The sequence below is a fragment of the Phyllobates terribilis genome, unplaced genomic scaffold, assembly GCF_046119375.1.
Source record: "Phyllobates terribilis strain yellow unplaced genomic scaffold, ASM4611937v1 Scaffold_13__5_contigs__length_258822181, whole genome shotgun sequence".
Taxonomy (NCBI): Eukaryota; Metazoa; Chordata; class Amphibia; order Anura; family Dendrobatidae; genus Phyllobates; species Phyllobates terribilis.
This window is the reverse complement of record NW_027362773.1, coordinates 244,164,601-244,190,883: the sequence shown is the minus strand read 5'-3', so window position 1 is coordinate 244,190,883 and position 26,283 is coordinate 244,164,601. Positions and strand designations below refer to the sequence as shown.

The window sequence follows — 26,283 nt, the reverse complement described above, 5'->3', positions numbered from 1 at the left end:
AGCTTGTCTTTTGTGGGACGAGTTGTTCATTTGAATGACACCATTCATTTTACCATATCCTGTACTGGAAAAGGGGAAAAAAATCCAAGTACGATGAAATTGCAAATAAAGTGCAATTCCACAGTTGTTTTTGTTTGTTTTTTTATTTACCACGTTCACTAAATGCTAAAACTGACCTGCCATTATTATTCTCCAGGTCAGTATGAGGATGCAGATACCAAATATGTATAGGTTCTTTTTTATTTAAGCAGTGAAAAAAAAATCCGAAATTTGTAAGAAAAAAAAATTTGCTTATGTCGACATTTTCCGAGACCCGCGGCGTCTCCATTTTTCGGGATATGGAGCTGGGTGGGGGCTTATTTTTTCATCCTGAGCTGACGTTTTATTGATACCATTTTGGGGTAGATATGATGTTTGGATCGCGCATTATTGCAATGTTATTAGCACCTACACCACGTCTATTTGGTTCAAGTGGTCCGATACTGGGTAATTTCAAAATGTGGATACTATGTGGCATGCCCTAATGTCCTACCTAAAGTTACAGATTGCTGAGGAGCAGAGGGCAAAAAAGTCACCAACTCTCTGCTGACTCCATAACTGCAGAGTCCAATCTCCCTCTTGTGTTAACAGCAGCACAAACACTGCGCCCCCAGCGAAAGCTTCATGGCCGATCAGCAGCTTGCAAGCCTTACATCACCAAGCACAATGCCAAGCGTCGGATTGAGTAGTGTAAAGATGGACTCTGGAGCAGTGGAAAAGTTTTCTGTGAAGTGAAGGATCACACTTCTCTATCTGTGATGTGACAGATGAGTCTGGGTTTGGTGAATGGCAGGAGAACATTACCTGCCAGATTGCATTGTGCCAAGTGTAAACTTTGGGGAAAAAGGGATAACGCTATGGCTTATTTTTCATGGTTCGGCCTCAAAGTGAAATCTTAGTGCTTCAACATGCATTTATGCCAATTATATGCTTACAACTTTTGGGGAACAATTTGGGAAAGGCTCATTTCTGTTCCCCATGACTGTGCCCATAAAAACATGGTTGATGGAGTTTGGTGGGAAGGACACGACCGGCTGCACAGAGCTCAACCTCATCCAACACTTTTGGGATGAACTAGACCTGAGATTGTGAGCCCCACCTCTCCGAAACATCAGGGCCTGACCTCACAAATGCTCTTCTGGATGAACGGGATGATTTCCCAGAGACCTCCAAAATCTTGTTGAACATCCTCCCAGAAGAGTGTAAGCTGTTATGTCTGCAGAGGTGATGACCACCTCCATACTGAAGCCCATGGTTGTACATTGTAGAATGAGAGGTCATGAAAGCTCCTGCAGGTGTAATGTGGATGTGTCCCGTTTGTTTTATCCATATAGTAAAGGTCTGATGTCCAACCTGCAACAGAACAAGCACTTGTGCCACCAATACAAATTGTCATCCACTGGAGACAACAGTGCGGACTGCTATGGAACGATTGCAAGCAGAAACCTTAAAAAATTGAGAAATTTAAACAGAAATGAGATTGGAAAATTTTATAACTTTTCATTATTTAATCAAAAACATTTTTTTTTTTAAATCCGAAACGTCAATCAACCACTTTGGACTGGATCTTCATCAGCGTTGTTACATATTTACTATAACCATCATATACAATAGAAGAGACAAAATGTCAGAAGTCTAATGTATCAAACCCTCCCTTGTGTTTGTCCCTAGATGACACTGAAACCATTACCAGGTATTTGTAGGCATAAAGATGATAAAAGAGATGATTCTCCAGATAAAGCAGTCATAGCTTGAGAGCCAAAAACCGGCTATATAGAAGGGTATTCCTGCTCCACGGAACAATTATTCCATTATGTAGGGAAACACGTCATTTTTTTTTATAGTTTGTTATGAGGAACATTATCTATCTACAGATTAGAAGAATAGTTTGTGTAGCCCTGTAGATATTGGATTTGCAGAATAGACGTCAGTAACCCTCACTGGTATCACAGCCGCAGCTCCGGATACAGATCTGTGACCCTTATATGAAGTCGGCATACCCCCTCTTCTGGCAGGAGTGAGATCTAACCATCCGGCAGATCTACCAATCCTTAGTGTATGGGAATTAGGGTGATTTTCAATAAGCATATTTTAGTCATAGGTTTCGAGGGGTTAACTCATCAATATTTGCTGCAAATAAATGATTGCTTATTGCCCCTTACGATGCGATTTAATAAAAACTTTGTAGCAAAATGCAACACTATGATAACATGTAAAATGTTTGGTTAGGTGCCATTTCTCCGAACTTTATCACAGCTATGGGTTATCACAGAGATGGAGGCCATGCACACAATATGTCTGGAGTGTGGAGGAGACCGGAGAACCCGGAGGAAACCCACGCAAACACGGGGAGAACATACAAACTCTTTACAGATGTCCTTGGTGGGACTTTAATTCAGGACGGGAGCATTGCAAAGCAACAGTGTTACTATCACCAGCCAATAATATTTGCATGTATCAGAAGAAGGGCCCCTAGATGTTACTGATGGGCCCCTGCTACCCCAGTCTGACACTTTTGAAAATATGCTACAATAAAGACCATAAAAGTATTTGGTGTATCATGTATTTATTTGGCTATATGTCTTGCTTGCAAATATTTAACGGCTATTCAGGCTTTAACGATAACATTTTTTTTACATTGCTGCATTCCAGGAGCCATTTTTGTGGACGTAGTTGTATGAGGGCTTGTTTTATGCAGCATGACTTGTATTTGTCAATGGCACCACTTTGGAGTGTATATACAGTAGTGTTCAAAATAATAGCAGTCCAATATGACTAACCAGATTAATCACTGTTTTTGGTACAGATTATATCACTACATGTCAAACAATTTACCAGTTGGTGCAGTAGATTCTAAGAAAACCACCAGACTCCGCATTCATGATCTGGAGGTTTTTGAGTCTGTGTATTTGAATAATTAATTCTACGGGGGTGTGTGCAAAATAATAGCAGTGTGGAGTTCAATTATTGAGGTCAATCATTCTGTGAAGAAACAGGTGTGAATCCGGTGGCCCTTATGTAAGGGTGAAGCCAGCACATGTTGTACATGCATTTCTCCTTGAAAGCCTGAGAATTATGGGTTATTCGAGACATTGTTCAGAAGAACAGCGTACTTTGATAAAAAAAAATGATTGGAGGGTAAAACTTATAAGAAAGTGCAGACAATGATAGGCTGTTCAGCTAAAATGATCTCCAATGCTTTAAAATGGAAAAGCAAAACCAGAGAGACGTGGAAAAAAATGGAAGACTACCATTCGAATGGATGGAAGAATAGCCATAATGGAAAAGGCTCAGCCAATGATCAGCTCCAGGATTATCAAAGACAATCTCAAGTTACCTGTGAGTTCTGTGACAGTTAGAAGACACCAGTGTGAACAGGGCTAGCGCCAGCACCTGGCACACCCGGGGCCCTGAGCAGGCTTGGGGGGGCCCACTCGCGGTCTGGCACCCCGCCGGGCTATGGGACCCGTGGGTGGAGGAGAGTGGTGTCAGCGCCCGCTCCCCCCCACTCGCTCAGGGCCCCGGCGGCACAATACTTACCTCTCCCTGTGCCTCCACAGCAGCTCCGGTCTCTTCCGCGTCCTCTAACTGTGACGTCTCAGGTCAGAGGGCGCGGTGACATCTGTACACCGCGCTCTCTCCTGAGCCGTCACAGCACAGAGCGGGAAGACGCCGACGACGCTGAGGAGTACGGAGCAGCGGCAGCAGGTGAGGAGAGATGAGGTGAGTATTTGAGTATGGAGGCATGGGGCATTATAAAGGAGGGGGGAGTGACATACTGCATGGGGCATTATAAGAGAGGGGGGGGGTGAAATCCTGCATGGGGCATTATAAGGGGGTGAGTGACATCCTGCATGGGGCATCATAAGGGAGGGGGGGGAGTGACATACTGCATGGGGCATTATAAGGGAGGGGGGGTGGCATCCTGCATGGGGCATTAAAAGGGGGGGTGACATCCTGCATGGGGCATTATAAAGGGGTGACATCCTGCATGGGGCATTATAAGGGGGGTGACATTCTGCATGGGGCATTATATGGGGGGAACAGCCTGCGTGGGGCATTATAAGGGGGGAACAGCCTGCATGGAGCATTATATGGGGGCCAGTATCCTGTATGGAGCTTTATATGGGGACCAGTATCCCGTATGGAGCGTTATATGGGGGCTAGTATCCTGTATGGAGCGTTATATGGGGGCCAGTATTCCGTATGGAGCGTTATATGGCGGCCAGTATTCTGTATGGAGCATTATATGGGGGCCAATATTCTGTATGGAGCATTATATGGGGGCCAGTATTCCGTATGGAGCGTTATATGGGGGCCAGTATTCTGTATGGAGCTTTTTATGGGGGCCATTATTCTGTATGGAGCGATTCGCCGGTTTCTGAGCTATTGTGGAATTTACAATAGATATCGCTCATGTAATGTAAGAAGTGAAATCTTCGGCATTGTACTATATATATATATATATTTCTCTGCGGTATCTGTGCATCTTGAATTGTGGTATGTGTTAAAGGGGCCCACTGAGACTCTTTCGCCCGGGGCCCACAAAAACCTGGAGCCGGCCTTACTCACATGGTCTGACTGACCGCGGTGCGATTTTCACTGACTGATAGGATAAGGTGGAAGGTTTCACATATGATAAAAACCCGTAAAAATCAGACCAAACTCTGATGAAACTCAGGTAAAACTCGGTCAGTTTTTCTCATATGTGAAAGAAACTGACGTGTGAATGAGGCCTTAGGACAGGAAACAAGGAAGAAGAGCTTATATAGTCCCCTCTCAGAAACAGAACATATAGCTTAGACACATAGCAAGCAATATACACTGCTCAAAAAAATAAAGGGAACACAAACAACAGAATATAACTCCAAGTAAATCAAACTTCTGTGAAATCAAACTGTCCACTTAGGAAGCAACACTGATTGACAATCAATTTCACATGCTGTTGTGCAAATGGAATAGACAATAGATGGAAATTATTGGCAATTATCAAGACACCCTCAATAAAGGAGTGGTTCTGCAGGTGGGGACCACAGACCACATCTCAGTACCAATGCTTTCTGGCTGATGTTTTGGTCACTTTTGAATGTTGGTTGTGCTTTCACACTCGAGGTAGCATGAGACTGACTCTACAACCCACAGAAGTTGCTCAGGTAGTGCAGCTCATCCAGGATGGCACATCAATGCGAGTTGTGGCAAGAAGGTTTGCTGTGTCTGTCAGCGTAGTGTCTAGAGGCTGGAGGCGCTACCAGGAGACAGGCCAGTACAACAGGAGATGTGGAGGGGGCCGTAGGAGGGCAACAACCCAGCAGCAGGACCGCTACCTCCGCCTTTGTGCAAAGAGGAACAGGAGGAGCACTGCCAGAGCCCTGCAAAATGACCTCCAGCAGGCCACAAATGTGCATGTGTCTGCACAAACGGTTAGAAACCGACTCCATGAGGGTGGTATGAGGGCCTGACGTCCACAGATGGGGGTTGTGCTCACAGCCCAACATCGTGCAGGACGCTTGGCATTTGCCACAGAACACCAGGATTGGCAAAGTCGCCACTGGTGCCCTGTGCTCTTCACAGATGAAAGCAGGTTCACACTGAGCACATGTGACAGACGTTACAGAGTCTGGAGACGCCGTGGAGAGCGATCTGCTGCCTGCAACATCCTTCAGCATGACCGATTTGGCAGTGGGTCAGTAATGGTGTGGGGTGGCATTTCTTCTTTCTCCATGTGCTCGCCAGAGGTAGCCTGACTGCCATTAGGTACGGAGATGAGATCCTCAGACCCCTTGTGAGACCATATGCTGGTGCGGTTGGCCCTCCTACTGCAGAACAACCAATAGCCAAAGGCTCAAATAGTATAGTATAGGTGTATCAGAAATTGAAAAAACCACAAAGAACATATAGTATACACCCTAAAATGTAACTTTTAATAGATATTTTAAAAGATAGTATTAATAAATCAAGGACAATGATCCAGATAAAAGTATGGGGGAGGGATAGCAGTGGGATAGCACAAATGGCATTCAAACTTGCCATATAGGGCCCTAAGGGAGGAATGCCCTACCTGACAGCGGAGTAATCACCCTAATGTGTCGGCGTGGTGTCCCCGCTCCACGGAGGCTGTCCCTTGCCTGTCCCTAAAGCACCCCTATACAGACATAAAAAAGAAAAAACAAAAAGGTATCCCAATGATAGGAGACCAAACAGTCATATAAAAAAAATTAATATGCTGTAAAAGTATAAAAAAAACATGCATCAGTTATGATCAGGTGGGTATAGGATATCAATAATTCTCCATATATATAATCAAAATAACTTATTGCAAAAAGATCACTATCAATCAGAGTCAATATGTCCCACAATATCAATATTACAGTTGAGATCAGATGTGCTGTGCACATGCTGCGCAAATTTCCGCTGCGGATTATCATTGCGGAAAAATCCGCAGCATTACCAATTATTTTGCGGAAGCGCGGCATTTTCGCCGCCATTGACTTGCATTGGAATTCATGGAATCCGCATCACTGCATCTGTACATGCGGATTCTATGCGTTTCAATGTGCGGATGGTACCCAGGTTTGGAGAAGAGGAGACTCTCCTCCAGACTCGGGTACCATAGAACCTGTAAAAAAAGATTAAAATAAAAAATAAATATTATACTTACCTTCTGATGGCCCCCGGTGTCTTTATCCGATGCGTCCTGGCTTGCCGGCAGCTCGTGATGGTCTGAAAAGGACCTGCTGTGACGTAATTTAGTCGTCTGACGGGTCACGCGACCGCTGATGTCGGCAGGCCATCAGAACAGGGCCGGCGCCAGCACCTGGAGCACCCGGGCAAGTGCCGGGGCCCTGAGCAGGCGGGGGGCCCACTTGCGGTCGGGCACCCCGCCGGGCTATGGGTGGAGGAGAGCAGTGCCAGTGCCCGCCCTTCTCCCCCGCTTGCTCAGGGCCCCGGCAGCCGGATACTTACCTCTCCTCGTGCCTCCGCAGATCCGCTGTCTTCCTGCTGTGCGCTCCCTGTGACGTCTCACGTCAGAGGGTGCGGTGACGTCTTTCCACCGCGCCCTCCCCTGAGCCATCACAGGCAGTGCAAAGCGGGAAGACGCCAGCGATGCTGGAGTCCGGACCTGAGCAGCGGCAGCAGGTGAAGAGAAGTGAGGTGAGTATTTGATTTTTTTTTAAAAAATATGGGGGGGGGGTGACATCCTGCATGGGGCATAATATGGGGGGTGACATCCTGCATGGGGCATAACATCCTGCATGGGGCATAATATTGGGGGTGACATCCTGCATGGGGCATTATAAAGAGGGGGGTGACATCCTGCATGGGGCATTATAAAGAGGGGGGGTGACATCCTGCATGGCGCATTATAAAGAGGGGGGTGACATACTGCATGGGGCATTATAAAGAGGGGGGTGTGACATCCTGCATGGGGTATTATAAAGAGGGGGGGTGACATCCTGCATGGGGCATTATAAGGGGGGGGGACAGCCTGCATGGGGCATTATAAGGGGGGGAACAGCCTGCATAGGGCATTATAAGGGGGGGAACAGCCTGCATAGGGCATTATGTGGGGGGAACAGCCTACATGGAGCATTATATGGGGGCCAGTATCCTGTATGGAGTGTTATAAGGGGGCCAGTATCCTGTATGGAGCGTTATATGGGGGCCAGTATCCTGTATGGAGCAATATATGGGGGCCAGTATTCTGTATGGAGCATTTTATGGGGGCCAGTATCCTGTATGGAGCGTTATATGGGGGCCAGTATCCTGTACGGAGTGTTATATGGGGGCCAGTATCCTGTACGGAGTGTTTTATGGGGGCCAGTATTCTGTATGGAGCAATATATGGGGGCCAGTATTCTGCATGGAGCGTTATATGGGGGCCAGTATTCCGTATGGATCATTATATGGGGGCCAGTATTCCGTATGGAGCGTTATATGGGGGCCAGTATTCTGTATGGAGCATTTTATGGGGGCCAGTATCCTGTATGGAGCGTTATATGGGGGCCAGTATCCTGTACGGAGCGTTTTATGGGGGCCAGTATTCTGTATGGAGCGCTATATGAGGGCCAGTATTCCGTAGGGAGCGTTATATGGGGGCCAGTATTCCGTATGGAGCATTATATGGGGGCCAGTATTCTGTATGGAGCGATTCGCCAGTTTCTGAGCTATTGTGGAATTTACAATAGATATCACTCATGTAATGTAAAAAGTGAAATCTTTGGCATTGTACTATATATATATTTCTCTGCGGTATCTGTGCATTATGAATCGTGGTATGTGTTAAAGGGGCCCAGAGACTCTTTCGCCCGGGGCCCAGAAAAACCTGGAGCCGGCCCTGCATCAGAAGGTAATTATACCTTGCATGGATTTATATAGTGTGACCAAGTTGTCAAGCACTTTCCAAGTGATGCTAAAATCGCTAGGAAAGCGCTTGTCAACCCGCATGCGGAAATGCAAGTGAAGAACGCTTCACATCCGCATGTCCCTGGCAGGAAAAAGGCATGTAAAATCTGCATGTGTTTTTTCTGCCAGGGAGATGCAGAAACGCTCAAAAATATCCGGAGCATTTCTGCATCGTGGACACATAGCCTTACATTAATTGTATGACTCAATATTGAGCACACGTAGCCATCTATACACAGCGGGAGTCCGCACGGCGCCATCTATACACAGCAGGAGTCCGCACGGCGCCATCTATACACAGCGGGAGGCTGCACGGAGCCATCTATACACAGCGGGAGTCCGCACGGCACCATCTATACACAGCGGGAGTCCGCACGGCGCCATCTATACACAGCGGGAGTCCGCACGGCGCCATCTATACACAGCGGGAGTCCGCACGGCGCCATCTATACACAGCGGGAGGCCGCACGGCGCCATCTATACACAGCGGGAGGCCGCACGTAGCCATCTATACACAGCGGGAGGTGGCACGTAGCCATCTATACATAACGGGAGTCCGCACGTAGCCATCTATACACAGCGGGAGTACGCACGGCGCCATCTATACACAGCGGGAGGCTGCACGGAGCCATCTATACACAGTGGGAGAACGCACGTAGCCATCTATACACAGCAGGAGGCCGCACGGTGCCATCTATACACAGCGGGAGGATGCACGTAGCCATCTATGCACAACGGAGGCCGCACGTAGTCATCTATACACAGCAGAGGCCGCTCGGCGTAATCTATACACAGCGGGAGGCCGCACGTAGCCATCTATATACAGCGGGAGGCCGCACGTAGCCATCTATACACAGAAGGCCGCAAGACGCCATCTATATACAGCGGGAGGCCTCACGTAGCCATCTATACACAGCAGGAGGAAGCACGGCGCCATCTATACACAGCGGGAGGCTGCACGCAGTCACACACACAAACATATACAGAGATATACATACACGCATAAACACATATAAACAGACATCACACAATGATATCTGCCTGCACACACACACACACACACTCAATCACACACACCATCCCCCGGCTCCCGTCGTCCAGCTCCTCTCCGGTGCAGCAGTGCAGGCCTGGCGCGCACTGCGTGACGCCACAGCTAGGAGACACGTCCGCGCACAGGGCCGTGTCTCCTAGCTGTGACGCGGCCGGGCCAGCACAGGAAAGCTGCAGTGCTGTCCCGGTCGGAGAAGTAGCGGCGGTGCGCCGCTGCTGGGGGAGCGGTTCAGGGCCCCCCCCCCCGCCACTGTCTGCCCTCATAATATGTGCGGCGCCGCGGCAATCTGGCCATGGACCCCCGGGGCCCCTGGAGGCCCAGGGCCCCGGGCGGTAGCCCAGATTGCCCTCATTATAATCCGCCTATGAGTACACCATAATAGGTCAGGCTGAATGGAGAAATGAATATGTCCCATCTGGTGAGTCACCATGCCAGCTATGGACTGGCCTGCCCGTTCCCCAGACATGAATCCAATTGAGCACATCTGGGACATCATATCTCGCTCCATCCACAACGTCATGTTGCACCACAGACTATCCAGGAGTTGGCTGATGCTTTAGTCCAGGTCTCGGAGGAGATCTCACAGGAGACCATCCGCAACCTCATCAGGAGCATGCCCAGGCATTGTAGGGAGGTCATACAGGCACGTGGAGGCCACACACAATACTGAGACTCATTTTGACTTGTTGTAAGGACATTACATGAAAGTTGGATCAGGCTGTAGTGTGTTTTTCCACTTTAATTTTGTGGGTGACTCTAAATTCAGGCCTCCATTGGTTAATAAATTTGATTTCCATTGATGATTTTTGTGTGATTTTGTTGTCAGCACATTCAACTTTGTACAGAAGGAAGTATTCAATGAGAATATTTCATTCATTCATTCAGATCTAGGATGTGTTATTTGAGTGTTCCCTTTATTTTTTTGAGCAGTGTATATTTATATATATTAAAGGAAATATGTCAGCAGGTTTTGCTATGTAATCTGAGAGCAGCATGATGTAGGGGCAGAGAGCCTGATTCCAGAGATGTCACTTACTGGGCTACTTGGTGCAGCTTTGATACAATCCCTGTTTTTTTCTGCTATAGATGTTATACAGAGCTCAGCATTCTGACCACTGATAACCCGCACCCACAACTGATTGACAGCTCTCTGTGTACACTGTGCATAGGCAGAAAGCTACCAATCAGTGGTGGGGCGTTGTTACTCAGCTTAGCTGGACAGTCTGGCACACAACACCTAGACCTGCAGTGATAATCTCCTTCTGATAAAACACTGATTGTATTGGAACTACTGCACACAGCCCAGTAAGTGACATAAGGCTGGAATCAGGGTCTCTGCCCGTATATTGTGCTGCTCTCAAATTAAATAGCAAAAACATTCTGACAGATTCTCTTTAAGTACAGAAGTAAATAAAATTAAGAGTAAGAAATTATCCTGTGCTGTTGAAAATCTGATTACATCTATGATTAAAAAACTATTTCCCTGTACCCTTTATGACAGGACACCCAGGAGGAACAATCTAGGAACACAAATTTAAGGAGCAACTATAGCGAATAACATCTGACTGCCAAATTAATTTTTTTTTTACTTAAATGCATGTATTTGGGCTAGAAAACATTTTTTGCAATTGGGTTTCATTAAACATTTTGCACGGTTTGCCTTCTGTAGCCTTTGTGCGACACTGTGTATTGCTGACTGCAGGATGAGTTCTGAATTGGAGGGCCCATCAGTGAGCTCGTCCTGAATGGAGAGTTTGTGGATATGATACGTCCATTTTTATGGAGCAAAAACACTTGAGTGAAGCACCCTTTTTTTCGGAGCTCCCCTCAGCTGATACATGACCACAAACCACATCAAAGTTGAGAAAATCAGCTTAGAGGAGATCAGAAAAAGAGAAATAAAAGCATTCTAAACACTCCGATCTTAATGAGCTCACTGACGGTTTCTCAGTTAATTATACAACCAGCTGCCTCAGAGAAACAATGAAAGACTTAACTGTGCAACATTTTACTGAAACACAATTGCAAAACTGATAATCTCAAAATGCATGCATTTAACCCCTTTATGACCTTTGGATTTTCCGTTTTTGCATTTTCGTTTTTTGCTCCCCTTGTTCCCAGAGCCATAGCATTTTTATTTTTTGGTCAATATGGCTGTGTGGGAGCTTGTTTTTTGCGGGACGAATTGTACTTTTAAACGCCATTACTAGTTTGACCATATCGTGTACTGAAAAATGGGAAAAAAATTCCAAGTGCGGTGAAATTGCAAAAGAAAATGAAATTCCACAGTTGTTTTTTTTTTCTTTCCACGTTCACAGATTGCTAAAACTGCTCTGCCATTCTTATTCTCCAGGTCATTACGAGTTCTTAGACACCAAACATGTATAGGTTCTTTTTTATTTAAGTGGTGAAAAAAAATCCAAAGTTTGCTTAAAAAAAAATGTCGCCATTTTCCGAGACTCGTAGCGTCTCCATTTTTCGGGATCTGGGGCCAGTTTAGGGCTTATTTTTTGCGCACTGGGCTGATATTTTTATTGGTACTATTTTGGGGTAGATTCGATGTTTTGATCGCCCGTTATTGCATTTTATTTCAATTGACCCAAAAAAACATAATTCTGGCGTTTAGAATATTTTTCTCGTTACACCGTTTAGTGATTGGATTAATTTTTTTTTCATATTGATAGATTGGGCGATTCTGAACGCGGCAATACCAAATATGTGTATGTGGGGATTATTTTTTTTATTTTATTTTGAATGGGGCAAAAGGAGGGGGATTTAAACTTTATTTTTAAAATATTTTTAAAAACATTTAATTTTTATTTCTTTTTTTTTTACACTTTTTGCTTGCTTCTCCATAGGAGACTAGAAGCAGCACTTGTCTGATCGCCTCTGCTATATAGAGGTGATGAGCAGATCACCTCTATGTAGCAGAAATGCTCCTGTGTTATGAGTGCCTACCACTAGGTGGCGCACATAGAGATCTTTACATGACAACCACTGGGGTCTGCTGCAGACCCAGGGTTGTCATGCCCACCCATCAGTGACCCTCGATCACGTGACAGGGTCACCGATGGGCGGGGTAAGTGACGCGCTTCTGGCGCGGCCTGTTAAATGCCGCTGAAAAAAATCCATGCGAAGTGAAAAAAAATTCAGCTTTTTTTTTTTCTTTTGTACGTTGTATATTGTGCGGTTAAAATTACCTGGCAATATGATTTTTCAGTTAAATGCAATTATGGCAATACAAACTTACAAGGCGTTTTTTTTTTTTCCAATAAATATAGGTTTCTTAAAAATTAAAGGTATTTTTTAATTTTTTTTTGAGATCCAAAACTTTAGTTTGATCTGTATGAGGGCTTGTGTTTTGAGTCTCAAGCTGTCGATTTTAAATGATCGCGCTACTTAATCATATAAATGTTGCTGTCCAGACGGCCATATAAATCTGAGAGAGAACATAACGCAATACACGGACTGGCTGGATTTCCATCTTGCTTGGATTTATCGGATTGTGTCCTTAAGGGCAGCAATAAGAGCGACCTCTGTTTGCTGCTGTTAGAGGTTAATGTCGGCTGTATAACATAGCTGCCACCTGACCTGCTGCGTATAGGTTAGTAAAAAAGATATATACATAATATATCTAGTTATATAGTGTGTGTTAAAAGGTGTCCAGTTCAGACAGACGCTCCTCCTTAGAAAGGTTCCTTGGCAATAAGCTAATCACAACGTGTCCCCTTGCTGAGGTCCCCAGCAATCAGCTGTAGGGAAGCCTGGCAGCAAGTGTTCAATATTCTTGTGGCGCCACCACAGGGGAAATTAAGCATTAAACAGTGTCCATCCAAATCAATGTGTTGTCTCTGTATTGCAGAACAGAGCAGGTCCTCCAGAGGGGAGACGTTCTTTCTAGCTGCTCTCACTTCGGCCAAGGGATGAGAATGCTAAACGGAAGACGTCTTCTGCTAACTCACAAATCATTAATACAGTTCATGAAAAATTATCTTCATTCTTCTCCTTGAAGTGTAAAGTTATGTGAACCGCGATTTCCTGAAATCTTTTTAAATCTTCATCTGATTCTTACAAGAGATTGTAATCAGGACAGTTATGGCAACATCAAAATGATATATCAATGAATAGTGTGAGTCCAAAATGGTCTTGAAATGTAAAAGTGTGAAAATGAGATGACTCTCTTTAGATGTTATTTTAGAAAGAAAAAAAAAAATCAGGATGAAACATTTCTGGTCTAGCTCTACTAAAGAGAATTTGTCACCAAGTTTTTGCTGCCCCATCTGAGAGCAGCATGATGTAGGGGCAGAGAACCTGATTCCAGTGATATGTCACTAACTTGGCTGCTTGCATCAGTTTTGAGAAAATCAGTTTTCTTTGCTGCAGATCTAGCAGTTCTCTGAATGCTGAGCGGTGTATAACCCCACCCACACCACTGATTGACAGCTTTGTGCATAGGCAGAAAACTGCCAATCAGTGGTGGGGTGGAATTAAACAGAGCTCATAAATATGGAGGACTACACGGCAGTAAATCTGCTGCTGATAAAAGTGATATTACAAAAACCACAGCAGCAGACGATCAAGTGACCTCACTGGAATCAGGGTCTCTGCCCCTACATTATGCTGTTCTCAGATTACGTAGCAAAAAGCTGATGACATATTCACATAAAGTGTACCTATGGATTCAGGAAACTTTCCAGATTAAGCCATCATCATGTTTCCACAGTTTTTTTCCTCTACAGTCTCTCTAATTTCCAGTTTTCTCAGAGCTAGTGTAAGAAGACTAGCTGTTATGGTTCTTTCACACATCCGTGTGTCTAGTAGATGTGGTGACAGTTTCCACACGTACTGGAGACACTGACATACGCAGACCCATTCAAAACTATGGGTCGGCACACGGACCGTGTTTCCACGGACCGTGTGCTCCGCACGCTGACATGTCCATTTTTTTTTTTCCCGGATGCACGGTCTGCAATATGTCTCATGCTGAACACACACGGATGACATCCATGTGTCATCAGTGTGACACATAGCGGAGCCTGGGAATCAGCGCTACAGTTAGAACTGTTCCCAAGCGCCGGGTGCTGAATGATGCCCTCATCATTGTCCCTGCTCACTGGTGAATGGTGAAGCTTATTCTTCCCGGCATCAGCGGTCAGAAGATTACAGCGGGGGGGACATCTCCGGACAGGTAAGTATAAGGATTTCATTATTTTACTCTTATTTTTCTACACAGGGACACTGCAGGAGCAGAAAACTACTCCCAACATTGTCCCTTGCTTGTGCTGATCACAGAGCAAGCAAGGGACAATGATGAGGGCAGCGTTCAACATCCGGCACTTGAGAACAGTGCTAACTGTACGCCGATTCCCAAATGCCGCTACATGTGATCCTGATGCGACACAAGGTTGCCACACGTGTGACACACACAGGACAAGGATATCTCCACTACCGGAAATATACAGACATGAGAAACCTCATAAGAGCGGTTTCACACACACAGCACACACAGATGAACTCCTGCCATTATAAGTTTCTCATATTCACTTGTACCATTGATTTAAACATAATTTGTTGACACAAAAGTGACCAGATCGATGTAATTGATAAATTGTTAACTCAAAGTTGGTTATGACTGTCCGCTAAAAGAAAAATTACAATTATCCCAATTATAAGCAATTACAAGCATCCTGAAATTCTTGCGCCTTGATCTCACTTGGTGGCAAAGAAAGTGCCATCACCTGGTTCTCCATGTTGGCATCCACGCTGTGGGATACTCTTGTTCAATCCCACCTCACCACTTCGGCCGCTGTCTTTCATAAATTCATCCATACTTCAAGCAGGAGTTGTGCCTCTGTTTGCACAACCGCATCAGGTGAGCAATTTCCTATAGATACTCGATTGATCAAATGTTACTACGCTTAGATAGTGCCACTTTGTTTCTCCTTTAGGAAAGTTATCACCCCAATTATAGTAAGTTACAAGGAACTCTAGTCCAGATGTTTCAGGCCTGCCATGCTTCACCACACCAATAACTGTACCGGTATTGGGAAAAAAATAATGTGAAAAAAACATGTAATTTTCTTATTACAGAATAGAGCCAATCAGAGGCTTTCTTTGCTAACAAATGGGGAGGCCTACACTCTGGAAATGTCTACATACTGGAACTTGTCTAACTGCACATTTGACATAGCAAATTTTCCATTGCATAACTCTTCCATTGTTCACATTAGTATCTTTCACTTCCTTACTTTCCATCAGCATTGGAGCTTTTTTTTTCCTCTTTTTTTTCTTTTACAAAAACAAAAGACTACTGTTTGCATGTATAGGGCTCCAGTGTGCAGTCCTACTAGTAGGGGATGAGAGGACCCTTGGAAGTTTGGGTTCTGGTTTCAAACCCAAACTTTATTACAAAGTTCAGGTACAGTTCTGGTACCCGAACGGAACTTGAACCCCACTGAAAACAGTGGGGACCCATAAATTTGAACCAGAATTCTCGCTCTCACTTCCCCCCGGAACTTTGAACATTGCAACGGACATCCAGGGAAAGTCTGTGTTTGGAGTTCAGCACCGGACAGTAACTGTACGGTACGAATGCTGAACGTATAGTTCAGGTCCGCTCATCCCTAATTCCCTGTATTACTGTGCATGCAGATATGTTAATCACTGACTAGGCCCACCCACTGGACTAAAGCACCCAAAGGGAAGTTTTAATTCGCAAGAAATAGGTTTATCCCATTTTCTAATATTTAAACCTGGTATGCATATTAAAGGCAAATCCTAAAATTCCCAAAAAATAAAAAAAGGTACATCTATTGGATGTCATTCCTATTGGTTAGCCACCGTCTTTTCATAGGTCAGAAAGTTTCTGTATCAGATCTGGCTGCAAATCCAGAGCGAATCTGTGGATGTGGTTACTGGAGTGAACCCTACCGCACTACCCAGCTTTGTGTACTTGTACTGTGGATTCAGGGCGCAGAATCTGCACAAAATCAGACACGTGTAACATAGCATCGAAAGCCGGGCAGAGACAGCGAGACAGACATTGGAGAACTCTTCCATTTTTCACATGAACACAAGGTTGATTACGTCAGATACAAATACAGATTTGCCACCACTATGTAAAAGCAAAAAAAAATTTATTTTTCAAAAAAAAAAAAAAAAAAAAAGCTCATGAAGAAGATAAAATATATAAACGAGTAGTTCTCTTGACAGCTGCACTTGATATGGACTCTCTGCTTCCCAATCGGTAACAATCTAAGGAGGAACTGTGTGTATCACATCATTGGGAAAAAAAAATTATTAGGAATGTAGGGGGCTTTACAAATACCACGAGTTTGCTGCACTGCTCTAATACTGAATTACAAGTACAACTGAGTATACAATAGGTGCTGGCAGGAGGGGGGCTTCCGCCCTTACTTCAGCAAAGGTTTGGGCTTCGTCGGCCAGAGGAGAGACGTGGTGTTCACAGATACCGCTGAAGGAAAGGAGAGACAGTACGTGTTAGATCAGAACGGTACAGGCGAAGAATCGCACAAATTTATCTTACCAAAAAATAAATGAGACCACCGGGGTTATGGGAAGAGCAGAACACCACGGGCCAGCCTTCTTCTAATACTTTAATAATTTACAAGCTGCCGCGCTACTGGTATTCAGAGCAAGTACAGAGTCAAACACACGATGACAGTCACATCACCACATACTGCTGTAACCAACATTATACACCACCCCCCCATTGCACATTTGGTTTATTAGCAACATTTACAAACTTTCTGCAATAAACCAAAGAACAATGGAAATGGCTCAAAACAACCAAAGGCCACTTTAAACAACTACTGCAGTCTCAGAATGATTCACAATTGGTCTTCAGTATTTAATTTAGTTCTTCGGCTGTTATAACCTGCTGCAAATGTGATGCATAGCCAGACATCTTCGGGTAGCATTCATAAGGAGTCTTTTTAGCTTACAGGAATTTGCTTTATTTAACTGGGGCTTATAGACTCCAGTTACAGGGGAAATCCGATATATAAAAAGGTATTTATTTAAATACTGAAGTTCCCCACAGAAGGTCTTCTATAACCTTCTAGGGGGTAATGGCATAATTACAAAAGACTTCCTGCTGGTTAGGTTAACAGGTTCATACAGCAATGAATGTACAGAGTAAAATACTACTTACGTGGGGTTGGGAGGAGACCAGGTTTGTCCCCAAGCAATGGACGTTTTGCTGGTGAATGAGGTGGAAAACCAAGAAGCGGTGGTCTTTTGGGGGGCATTGCCAAGAGAGGTGGAGGTTTACCTTTCGGTGCAGAGATTCCTAATACAAAGGGATGAAAAGATCCTGCACTTAGCTGACAGATGCCACATAACCAGAATATACAGATCATATTGAAGTGAATGGGGCTGAAATTGGCCACTACACGGTGTCCTGAGCCACGCTGCTCCGGCACTATACACTGCGGTGGCGGCAAACAGCTGATCAGTCATGGCACCAAGTGTCAGACCCCCACCAATCTGTTATTGGTGACCTATTAGGCCATCAATATCAACTCCAGGAGAATGCCTTTGACTTATTGTGCTTTACAGAATTTTCCGTATTCCCTCTTTGCCTAGTCAAACATATACTGGAGTCCATCAAATGTGGATAACTTACATAGTTCCTTAAATAAGCAAGTTGCCTCTTCAGAGAGGACTAGAACTCCATAGCGCCACCTGATAGAAAGCAGCGATCCTACAAGTCACTATTGACCCTTTAAATGACTCTTGCAATATGACTTTGGATAAAAGCCAAATCAGAATCTCAATTTGCAGCCACGGTGTTTCGGGGGTATTGCCCCTCGTCAGTGCAAAGTGTGAGATCTGAGTCACTAAAAGCGCTTCTTAGTTCTCATATCCCATCAAATAAAAAACACAAAAAAGGCTGTATGCCCAAATATGAAATGAAAAAAAAAAAAAAGAAAAAAAAAAGGTAAAAATGAACATAAATATAACAACATTTTCTAGGTGCAAAGATGTATACCCTTAACCACCCACAGAAACAGAAAATAATTAACTGCCCAAATAGCTATAGTGGCAGAAAATAATGCCGAGTACTCCTTGCATCCCAAACATTTGTGCAAAAGCCAAGAGTTAGGAATGAAGATGAAGTAATCATCACATGGGGAAGAGACGGGCAACTACCACAGCGAACAAATGTCTGCAACCAGCGTTTGCCTATTGAGCCGATCAAAAGAAAGCTGGATAGAGACAAAAACAAAGCCAACCTGGTGTAGGAAGCAGTCCGGCAGAGGGTCTGTCACGTAGGAGAGATGGCTTCACGATGGACATTAGTGGAGTCCTGCCTGGGGTAGGGAGGAGCGGAGGAGGCTTGGCCATGGCGTCAACAGCAGCCACTGCTTGTATATTAGTGTCGTACACAGCGCTGACATCTTCTGCGTGATCACTCTTCATGAAACCTAAACAAAAACACATATCTGATCAATAGGATTCATAGCGATACTGACGAGGATCCAGCTAATATTGCAGTCGGCAAAGCATTGGCCTGCAGTATCGGCCATATAAGCAGCGCTGTCCTGGACAAAGCTCGTAAGCAACGGGACCATTCCACTCATTATTGCCTTCTCCAAACTGCCCAATAGTTTACTGCCGACCCATCCCAACCACAGGGCATCAAAAGGCAATCCTAGACCCACTAACGGAACCAAGAATGTTTCCCAGCTTTTATCTTTTGCCAATTTTCCTTCAGTGAAAACAGAACAGACTGAAAAAAATGATGAAACAAAAGGCAATTGATGTCCTGTACGTGGGAGCATCTTCTGATTGCTTCTATTAGCCAAACAGCAGAATACTGATGGTGTTTGGGCTAATGGAGGAGTGGACCTGTCCCCCATACTATGCAGCCCTTATGTAAAGCAGAACAGTCTGATGACACATGCAGTACTCAAAGAATGACCATGTCTAGGTCAGGCAGGTTTTTGCTCAGCCTCTATATCTAAATGGGAACTATACTTTAACAAGTCTTTAAATTAAAAAAAAAGCTCAATGATGTGTCAGATTATACAGCATTTTATAATCTATGGAGAGTGAGGAAAGAAGCAGAGGGGGAGACAGAAATATTGCACTGAGTTTTCTAATAAGTCTTTTATCTCAACCCAGAGCTGGATTCACATCTACCAAGCTCAGTGTTTAGTTTTTATCCTCTTAATATATTGCAGTCATCTTATTAAATGGCACTGTGCACTTCTACCCAGCTAATTCTTCTTTTTTCTCTGCTTCAAAACAGGAAATCTCTTGTTCCTGCATAAATCTATCCTCTCTAACTACTGACCCAGCCACCACCCCCCCCCTCAATGCCACTGACTTTTGCAGCGACTGATGAGTCATGCGGGGAAAATAGACCTCCTGTTTCTACATAGAAGGATTCAGATAGTCAGTTTTTAATTCCGTGAGGTCATAGACCTAATAGAAAAGAGAAGAACTAGCTGGGTAGAAAGACAAAATGAGCAATTGTAAGTACATAGTGCTGTATAATATGATGATTATATTAAGAGGATAACAATTTGCTGGGTGGAGGGATTCTTTGAGCCATGAAATGCAGGAATCCATCCCGGTGTGCTGTTTATAGCAGATATAACAGCAGCTTTAAGTCAAATGAAAATTAAGATATCAATCAGGATGGAAAAATTGCAGGATATAAGGCGTATGATGGCAAAAAGAGTGATCATGCCCATGAACACTCAGGACAGCTTATTCTGAAAAGTTCCCCTTAAATGAATACCCTATAATTTCCCAGGAAGACTTGCTGCCTGCTCCTTAACAATTCTCATTTTTTTTGCACAAGATTTGTGAGACAGATATTGTAGATATTTCTTTTTAATGTAGATAAAATCTGTAAAAAAGTTATTAATTAAACGAGCACAAGAGGAAAGCTTGAACCCTGTCAGCTCGTGGCTACTGAGGACTGCAAACATCTGGCGTAGACAGATGTGAAGCACAAATATTACAACTTGCGGCCCATAAAGGTGCATGAGCTTTTAATTTATTTATTTATTTGTTTAACCTCTTCCCACTGCGGCCACTTTTTGTACTTTTGTTTTTTCTTCCAAGAGCCAGAATTTTATTATTTGTCTGTCAACTTAGCCATATGAGGGGGCTTGTTTTTCATCGGGCGAGTTGTAATTTTGCATTATACCATTCACTTTACCAAATAAATTTACTGAAAATTCCAACAGAATTATAGTTTTGTCTTTACGATGAACATTGTGCAATAAAAATGACCTGATAACATGATTATCCAGGTCAAGAAAAACTCCAGAGATATCAAGCTTGCATAGTTTTTTTCCCCGCATTTAAGTGGAGAGAAAAAAAGCCCTCAAAGCTTGATAGGACTAAAAAGTAATTATAAACTGCTCAAAAAAAATAAAGGGAACACTGAAATAACACATCCTAGATCTGAATGAATGAAATATTCTCATTGAATACTTTGTTCTGTATAAAGCTGAATGTGCTGACAACAAAATCACATACAAATCATCAATGGAAATCAAATTTATTAACCCATGGAGGCCTGGATTTGGAGTCACACCCAAAATTAAAGTAGAAAAACACACTACAGGCTGATCAAACTTTGATGTAATGTCCTTAAAACAAGTCAAAATGAGGCTCAGTATTGTGTGTGGCCTCCACGTGCCTGTATGACCTCCCTACAACGCCTGGGCATGCTCCTGATGAGGTTGCGGATGGTCTCCTGTGGGATCTCCTCCCAGACCTGGACTAAAGCATCCGCCAACTCCTGGACAGTCTGTGGTGCAACGTGACGTTGGTGGATGGAGCGAGACATGATGTCCCAGATGTGCTCAATCGGATTCAGGTCTGGGGAACGGGCGGGCCAGTCCATAGCTTCAATGCCTTCATCTTGCAGGAACTGCTGACACACTCCAACCACATGAGGTCTGGCATTTTCCTGCATTAGGAGGAACCCAGGGCCAACCGCACCAGCATATGGTCTCACAAGGGATCTGAGGATCTCATCTCGGTACCTAATGGCAGTCAGGCTACCTCTGGCGAGCACATGGAGGGCTGTGCGGCCCTCCAAAGAAATGCCACCCCACACCATTACTGACCCACTGCCAAACCGGTCATGCTGAAGGATGTTGCAGGCAGTAGATCACTCTCCGCGGCGTCTCCAGACTCTGTCACGTCTGTCACATGTGCTCAGTGTGAACCTGCTTTTATCTGTGAAGAGCACAGGGCACCAGTGGCAACTTTGCCAATCCTGGTGTTCTGTGGCAAATGCCAAGCGTCCTGCACGATGTTGGGCTGTGAGCACAACCCCTATCTGTGGACGCCAGGCCCTCATACCACCCTCATGGAGTCGATTTTTAACCATTTGTGCAGACACATGCACATTTGTGGCCTACTGGAGGTCATTTTGCAGGGCTCTGGCAGTGCTCCTCCTTGCACAAAGGAGGAGGTAATGGTCCTGCTGCTGGGTTGTTGCCCTCCTATGGCTCCCTCCACATTTTCTGGTATCTGCTCCATGCTCTGGACACTGTGCTGACAGACACAGCTACCCTTCTTGCTACAGCTCGCATTGATGTGCCATCCTGGATGAACTGCACTACCTGAGCAACTTCTGTGGGTTGTACTGTAGACACCGCCTCATGCTACTGTACCTCTAGGGGTGAGAGCAATGGCAAAATGAAAAAGTGACCAAAACAACAGCCAAAAAGGATGAGAACAGAGAAATGGTCTGTAGTCACCACCTGCAGAACCACTCCTTTATAGGGGGTGTCTTGCTAATTGCCTATCATTTCTACCAGTTGTCTGTTCCATTTGCACAACAGCAGGAGAAATTGATTCACAATCAGTGTTGCTTCATAACTTTACAGGCAGATTTCACAGAAGTGTTATTGACTTGGAGTTACATTGGGTTGTTTAAGTGTTCCCTTTATTTTTTTGAGCAGTGTATATATATTTATATATTAAAAGCTATATATTTTGTATCTTATTTTTAAAATCTTTTTTTTATATGAAATAAAAATTATATATACCGTATTTTTCAGACTATAAGACGCACTTTTTTCCGCCAGACATTTTGGAAGAAAGTGGGGGGTGCGTCTTATAGTCCGAACATATGTTAGGCTGCGGGGGGCTGGAGGGGAACAGCAGCGGGGCACAGGAGGTAGAAGCCGCCTGCTGCAGCCTACGCTGTGCCCGCTGCTAAAAATAAATGAATATTCCCTGCACCCCACGCCCATGAGCATGGAGAGCAATGCATATTCATTTTCCTTAATAGTGCGCACACTGTAGCCACAGCGCGGCTCCTGCTGTGCTCAGCGGTCAGTGTGCCCGCTATTAAAGTCCATGAATATTTGCTACAACCCACTCCCATGGGTTGTAGTGAATATTCATGGTCTTTAATAGCGGGCACACTGACCACCGACTGCAGCAGGAGCCGCGCTGCAGCTACAGTGTGCACGCTATTGGACAGTGTGAATGGTCACTGCTCCCCACGCACACAGTCCGGGCGTGGGGAGCAGTGACTATTCCGACACAGCACTTCCTTGCCATGCGCGGCTCACACAGTGAGTGTCGGCAGCAGAGCGGGACGCAGCGCTGGAGGGGAGAGGAGGTGAATATGATTGTTTATTTTTTTGTGGGCAGCGTGATGGGGATCAGGGGGTGCCAAGCATACCAGGGTCAAAGAATGCCACGCACACTAGGATGGGGGAAATCAAGGGGTGCCACGCACACCAGGATGGGGGAAATCAAGGGGTGCCACGCACACCAGGATGGGGGAAATCAAGGGGTGCCACGCACACCAGGATGGGGGAAATCAAGGGGTGCCACGCACACCAGGATGGGGGAAATCAAGGGGTGCCACGCACACCAGGATGGGGGAAATCAAGGGGTGCCACGCACACCAGGATGGGGGAAATCAAGGGGTGCCACGCACACCAGGATGGGGATGAGGGCCACATATACCAGGATGTAGGGGCCATACATAACAGGATGGAGGATATTAACAAAATTGGGGGACATTACCCTAATACCAGTGTCAGCAGCAGACCCCCTCCCCCATAACAGGGCATCATGACCACATTTTCTTCCTCCAAAACATAGGTGCGTCTTATAGTCTGAAAAGTACGGAATATATATTTATTTTTCTAATATATTATAAATATACTTTTTTTTGTCAAATCAAGCTTCATGAGGACTTCTTTTCTGCATGAAGATATGATCTAAAAAAAAAAAAAACCCCACAAAACAGCAATTCCCGCTTTTGATTTTTTTTTTTTTTGTCCGTTTGATAGATCAGACATTAATGGACATGGTGATAACAAATATGCTTATTTTTTATTTTTATAAGGGGAGAAGGATTCCAATTTTAACATATATTTTTTTTTGCATAATTTCTTAGTTTCCTTAGTGGACCTGAACCTGCAATCACTAGTACTGTAGTATTGCAGGATATAGAGAAACTGACGTTCTCCTTTGAAGCCCATCTGCCAAGAAAACCCATCGGCACCCCGATCATTTAAATGCAGTTTTCAGCGATTAACAGCAGAATTTAAAATGGTTAAACAGCAGAGATTGGATCTTGCTTTAGTTGCTGCTGTTACATTAGATCCTAGCTGTGTAACACAGCATCTCATGGATATGGGGGGGAGGGGTTCAGCTCCTGAGTCCAAACTATACATGGGCACCCAACGTAGAATGTGCGATTATGGCCTAAATCTGGAAGGAATTTAAATACATAAAAAAGTTACGCTTCCCCTTAGCATTGTCTATTATACAGTTAAAGGGAGCTTGCTGGCTAATTTACAGTTCCCCAATCCAAGTCAACGCTCACATTCATGTTCCTAAGACACTTAAAGATATTTATGCAATTAATCCTTACATAATCTCCATAAACAATCTTGAATATTTTCTATTAATAAACAAATTAAAGGAGTATTTATGTAAGAGGGAGAAGTCTCATGTATCTATGTATGTATGTAAGTAAAGGAACAAGACTCCCTATAATGTATACTTCATTCATGTGAATACTTATTCTTTGTTGGGGTCCGGGTGTGGATCTGCTCAGTGGATTACTGCCGTCCCTGTATGACGGGGCAGAAACAGGACTTTACATAAATGATACATGGAGAATTAGTTAGTTGACCCTAGTTCGTTTGTCCACTCTAATTTATACATTTATTTTGTATGTAGCGTAACTAGTGATGAGCGAGTATGTTCTATTAACCCTTTCGGCGAGTACACTCGGGCCGAGCACCGAGTATTTATAGCGGCTTGGTGATATGCTTGAATCACTCCACTCCCGTGTGCATGATTTGCGACTGTTTGACAGCTTTATTACATGTGAGGAATGTCTATTTCTTACACATTCCTCACATGTAATAAAGCTGTCAAACAGTCGCAAATCATGCACACGGGAGCGATTCGACCATATCACCGAGCAGCTATAAATACTCGGAGCTCGCCCGAGCATACTCGCTCAACACTAACCGTAACTCATTCTCAGGTACAGCACTATGGAGGCAATGATGCTCTATAAAAATAAAATAAAATAATATTAATAAATATTAATAAATATATATTATATATATATATTTTTTTTTTAAATAACAAAAATAAATAACAATAAAATTAATAATAATAATATAAAAATAAATATAAACATCCAATAGAGCAAATGTTCACAAATAGTCAAAGCTTCACTTTAAAAAGTATTTTGATGCCACAAAACTTTCTTCATGAATACAATACATTATAAAGGGTAGCGGAGAGGCCCAGTGCTGACCTGGTGTAGGAAGGAGCCCAGCGCCCGCAGGTCGGTCACCCAGCAGAGAAGGCTTGGGCTGTGCTGCGTAGGAGTTTCGGACAGGAGTGGGCAGGAGAGGAGGCGGCTTCTCCAGAAGTGTTTTAGTGCTGGAGTGACTGTCATATGTGGCATTTCCCTTCTCAGTGGTGTCCGCTTCTTCAAAGCCTAGAGTTTAACAACCATGTTAAGAAAAGAAAACAAAAAAAGGATGACATAAAAGACATGACACATCACAAAAGGAAGAATTGAGGGTAATCTATGAGAAGAAAATATTTTTAAGATATATATCAAAATCATGAGCTGTGATAAATCACAATACCGCTAATAAAAATAACTACCTGACATCTAAAGTTTAATGTATCCACATAAGGAAAAGTCAAGGGAAAAATTACTGCTTGTATAATAAACTCCTACATTCAGACAGAATTAAACACTTTGTTTTGTAAATTATTAATTTTTTTTATTTGGTTTATTTTCTTTCGGTCAATGTTACATGTCGGGGAAGGTTTGATGCGACTCATAAAATGACTGTGAATTTTACCTTTAATTAACACGAGGATGAGGTGCAATTGATTGTGTAACATGAAGCTGTAAATTAGCTTTACTTACTTTAACACTTAAAGGATTAGGCCATTTATGAGCTAAAAAGGACCAGATTAAGTAATGTTTTATTTTTCTTGTCTTGACTTCACCATTTTGGAGTGTATAAAGATTATACCCGATTCTTCTTAATTTAACATGTTAAGTTTTTATACATTTAGAGGTTTTATTGAAAGGTTGTCACGCACATGGGGACTCAAAAGATGTGTTTTTTTATGTTATATGTATTTTAAGAGAAAAATATATTTTTGTTTTAACAAAAAAGTGTTTTTGTGCATCTATAAAAAAGGTTTTATTTTTTTACCTTTGTGGTTTCAGATTGGAACTTTAGGCTTTGCAATTGACGTATTTTTACTATCAATATGTTGGT

General features: G+C 43.8%; 1 protein-coding gene across 2 annotated transcripts in view; it reads right to left on the bottom strand.

The window, feature by feature from the left end:
- Positions 1 to 16,650: 16,650 nt before the first annotated feature.
- The window catches only part of LOC141174446 (uncharacterized), a 52,204-nt gene continuing 42,571 nt past the window's right edge, over positions 16,651 to 26,283 (bottom strand). For both annotated transcript variants that reach the window (XM_073659372.1, XM_073659373.1), the window contains 4 exons: positions 25,293 to 25,478; positions 18,751 to 18,942; positions 17,667 to 17,804; positions 16,651 to 16,967 (listed from right to left, as the gene is read on the bottom strand). In XM_073659372.1, the coding sequence (XP_073515473.1) occupies positions 16,906 to 16,967; positions 17,667 to 17,804; positions 18,751 to 18,942; positions 25,293 to 25,478 (578 nt within the window). In that variant the 3' untranslated portion in view covers positions 16,651 to 16,905. The remainder of the gene's footprint in view (positions 16,968 to 17,666; positions 17,805 to 18,750; positions 18,943 to 25,292; positions 25,479 to 26,283) is intronic.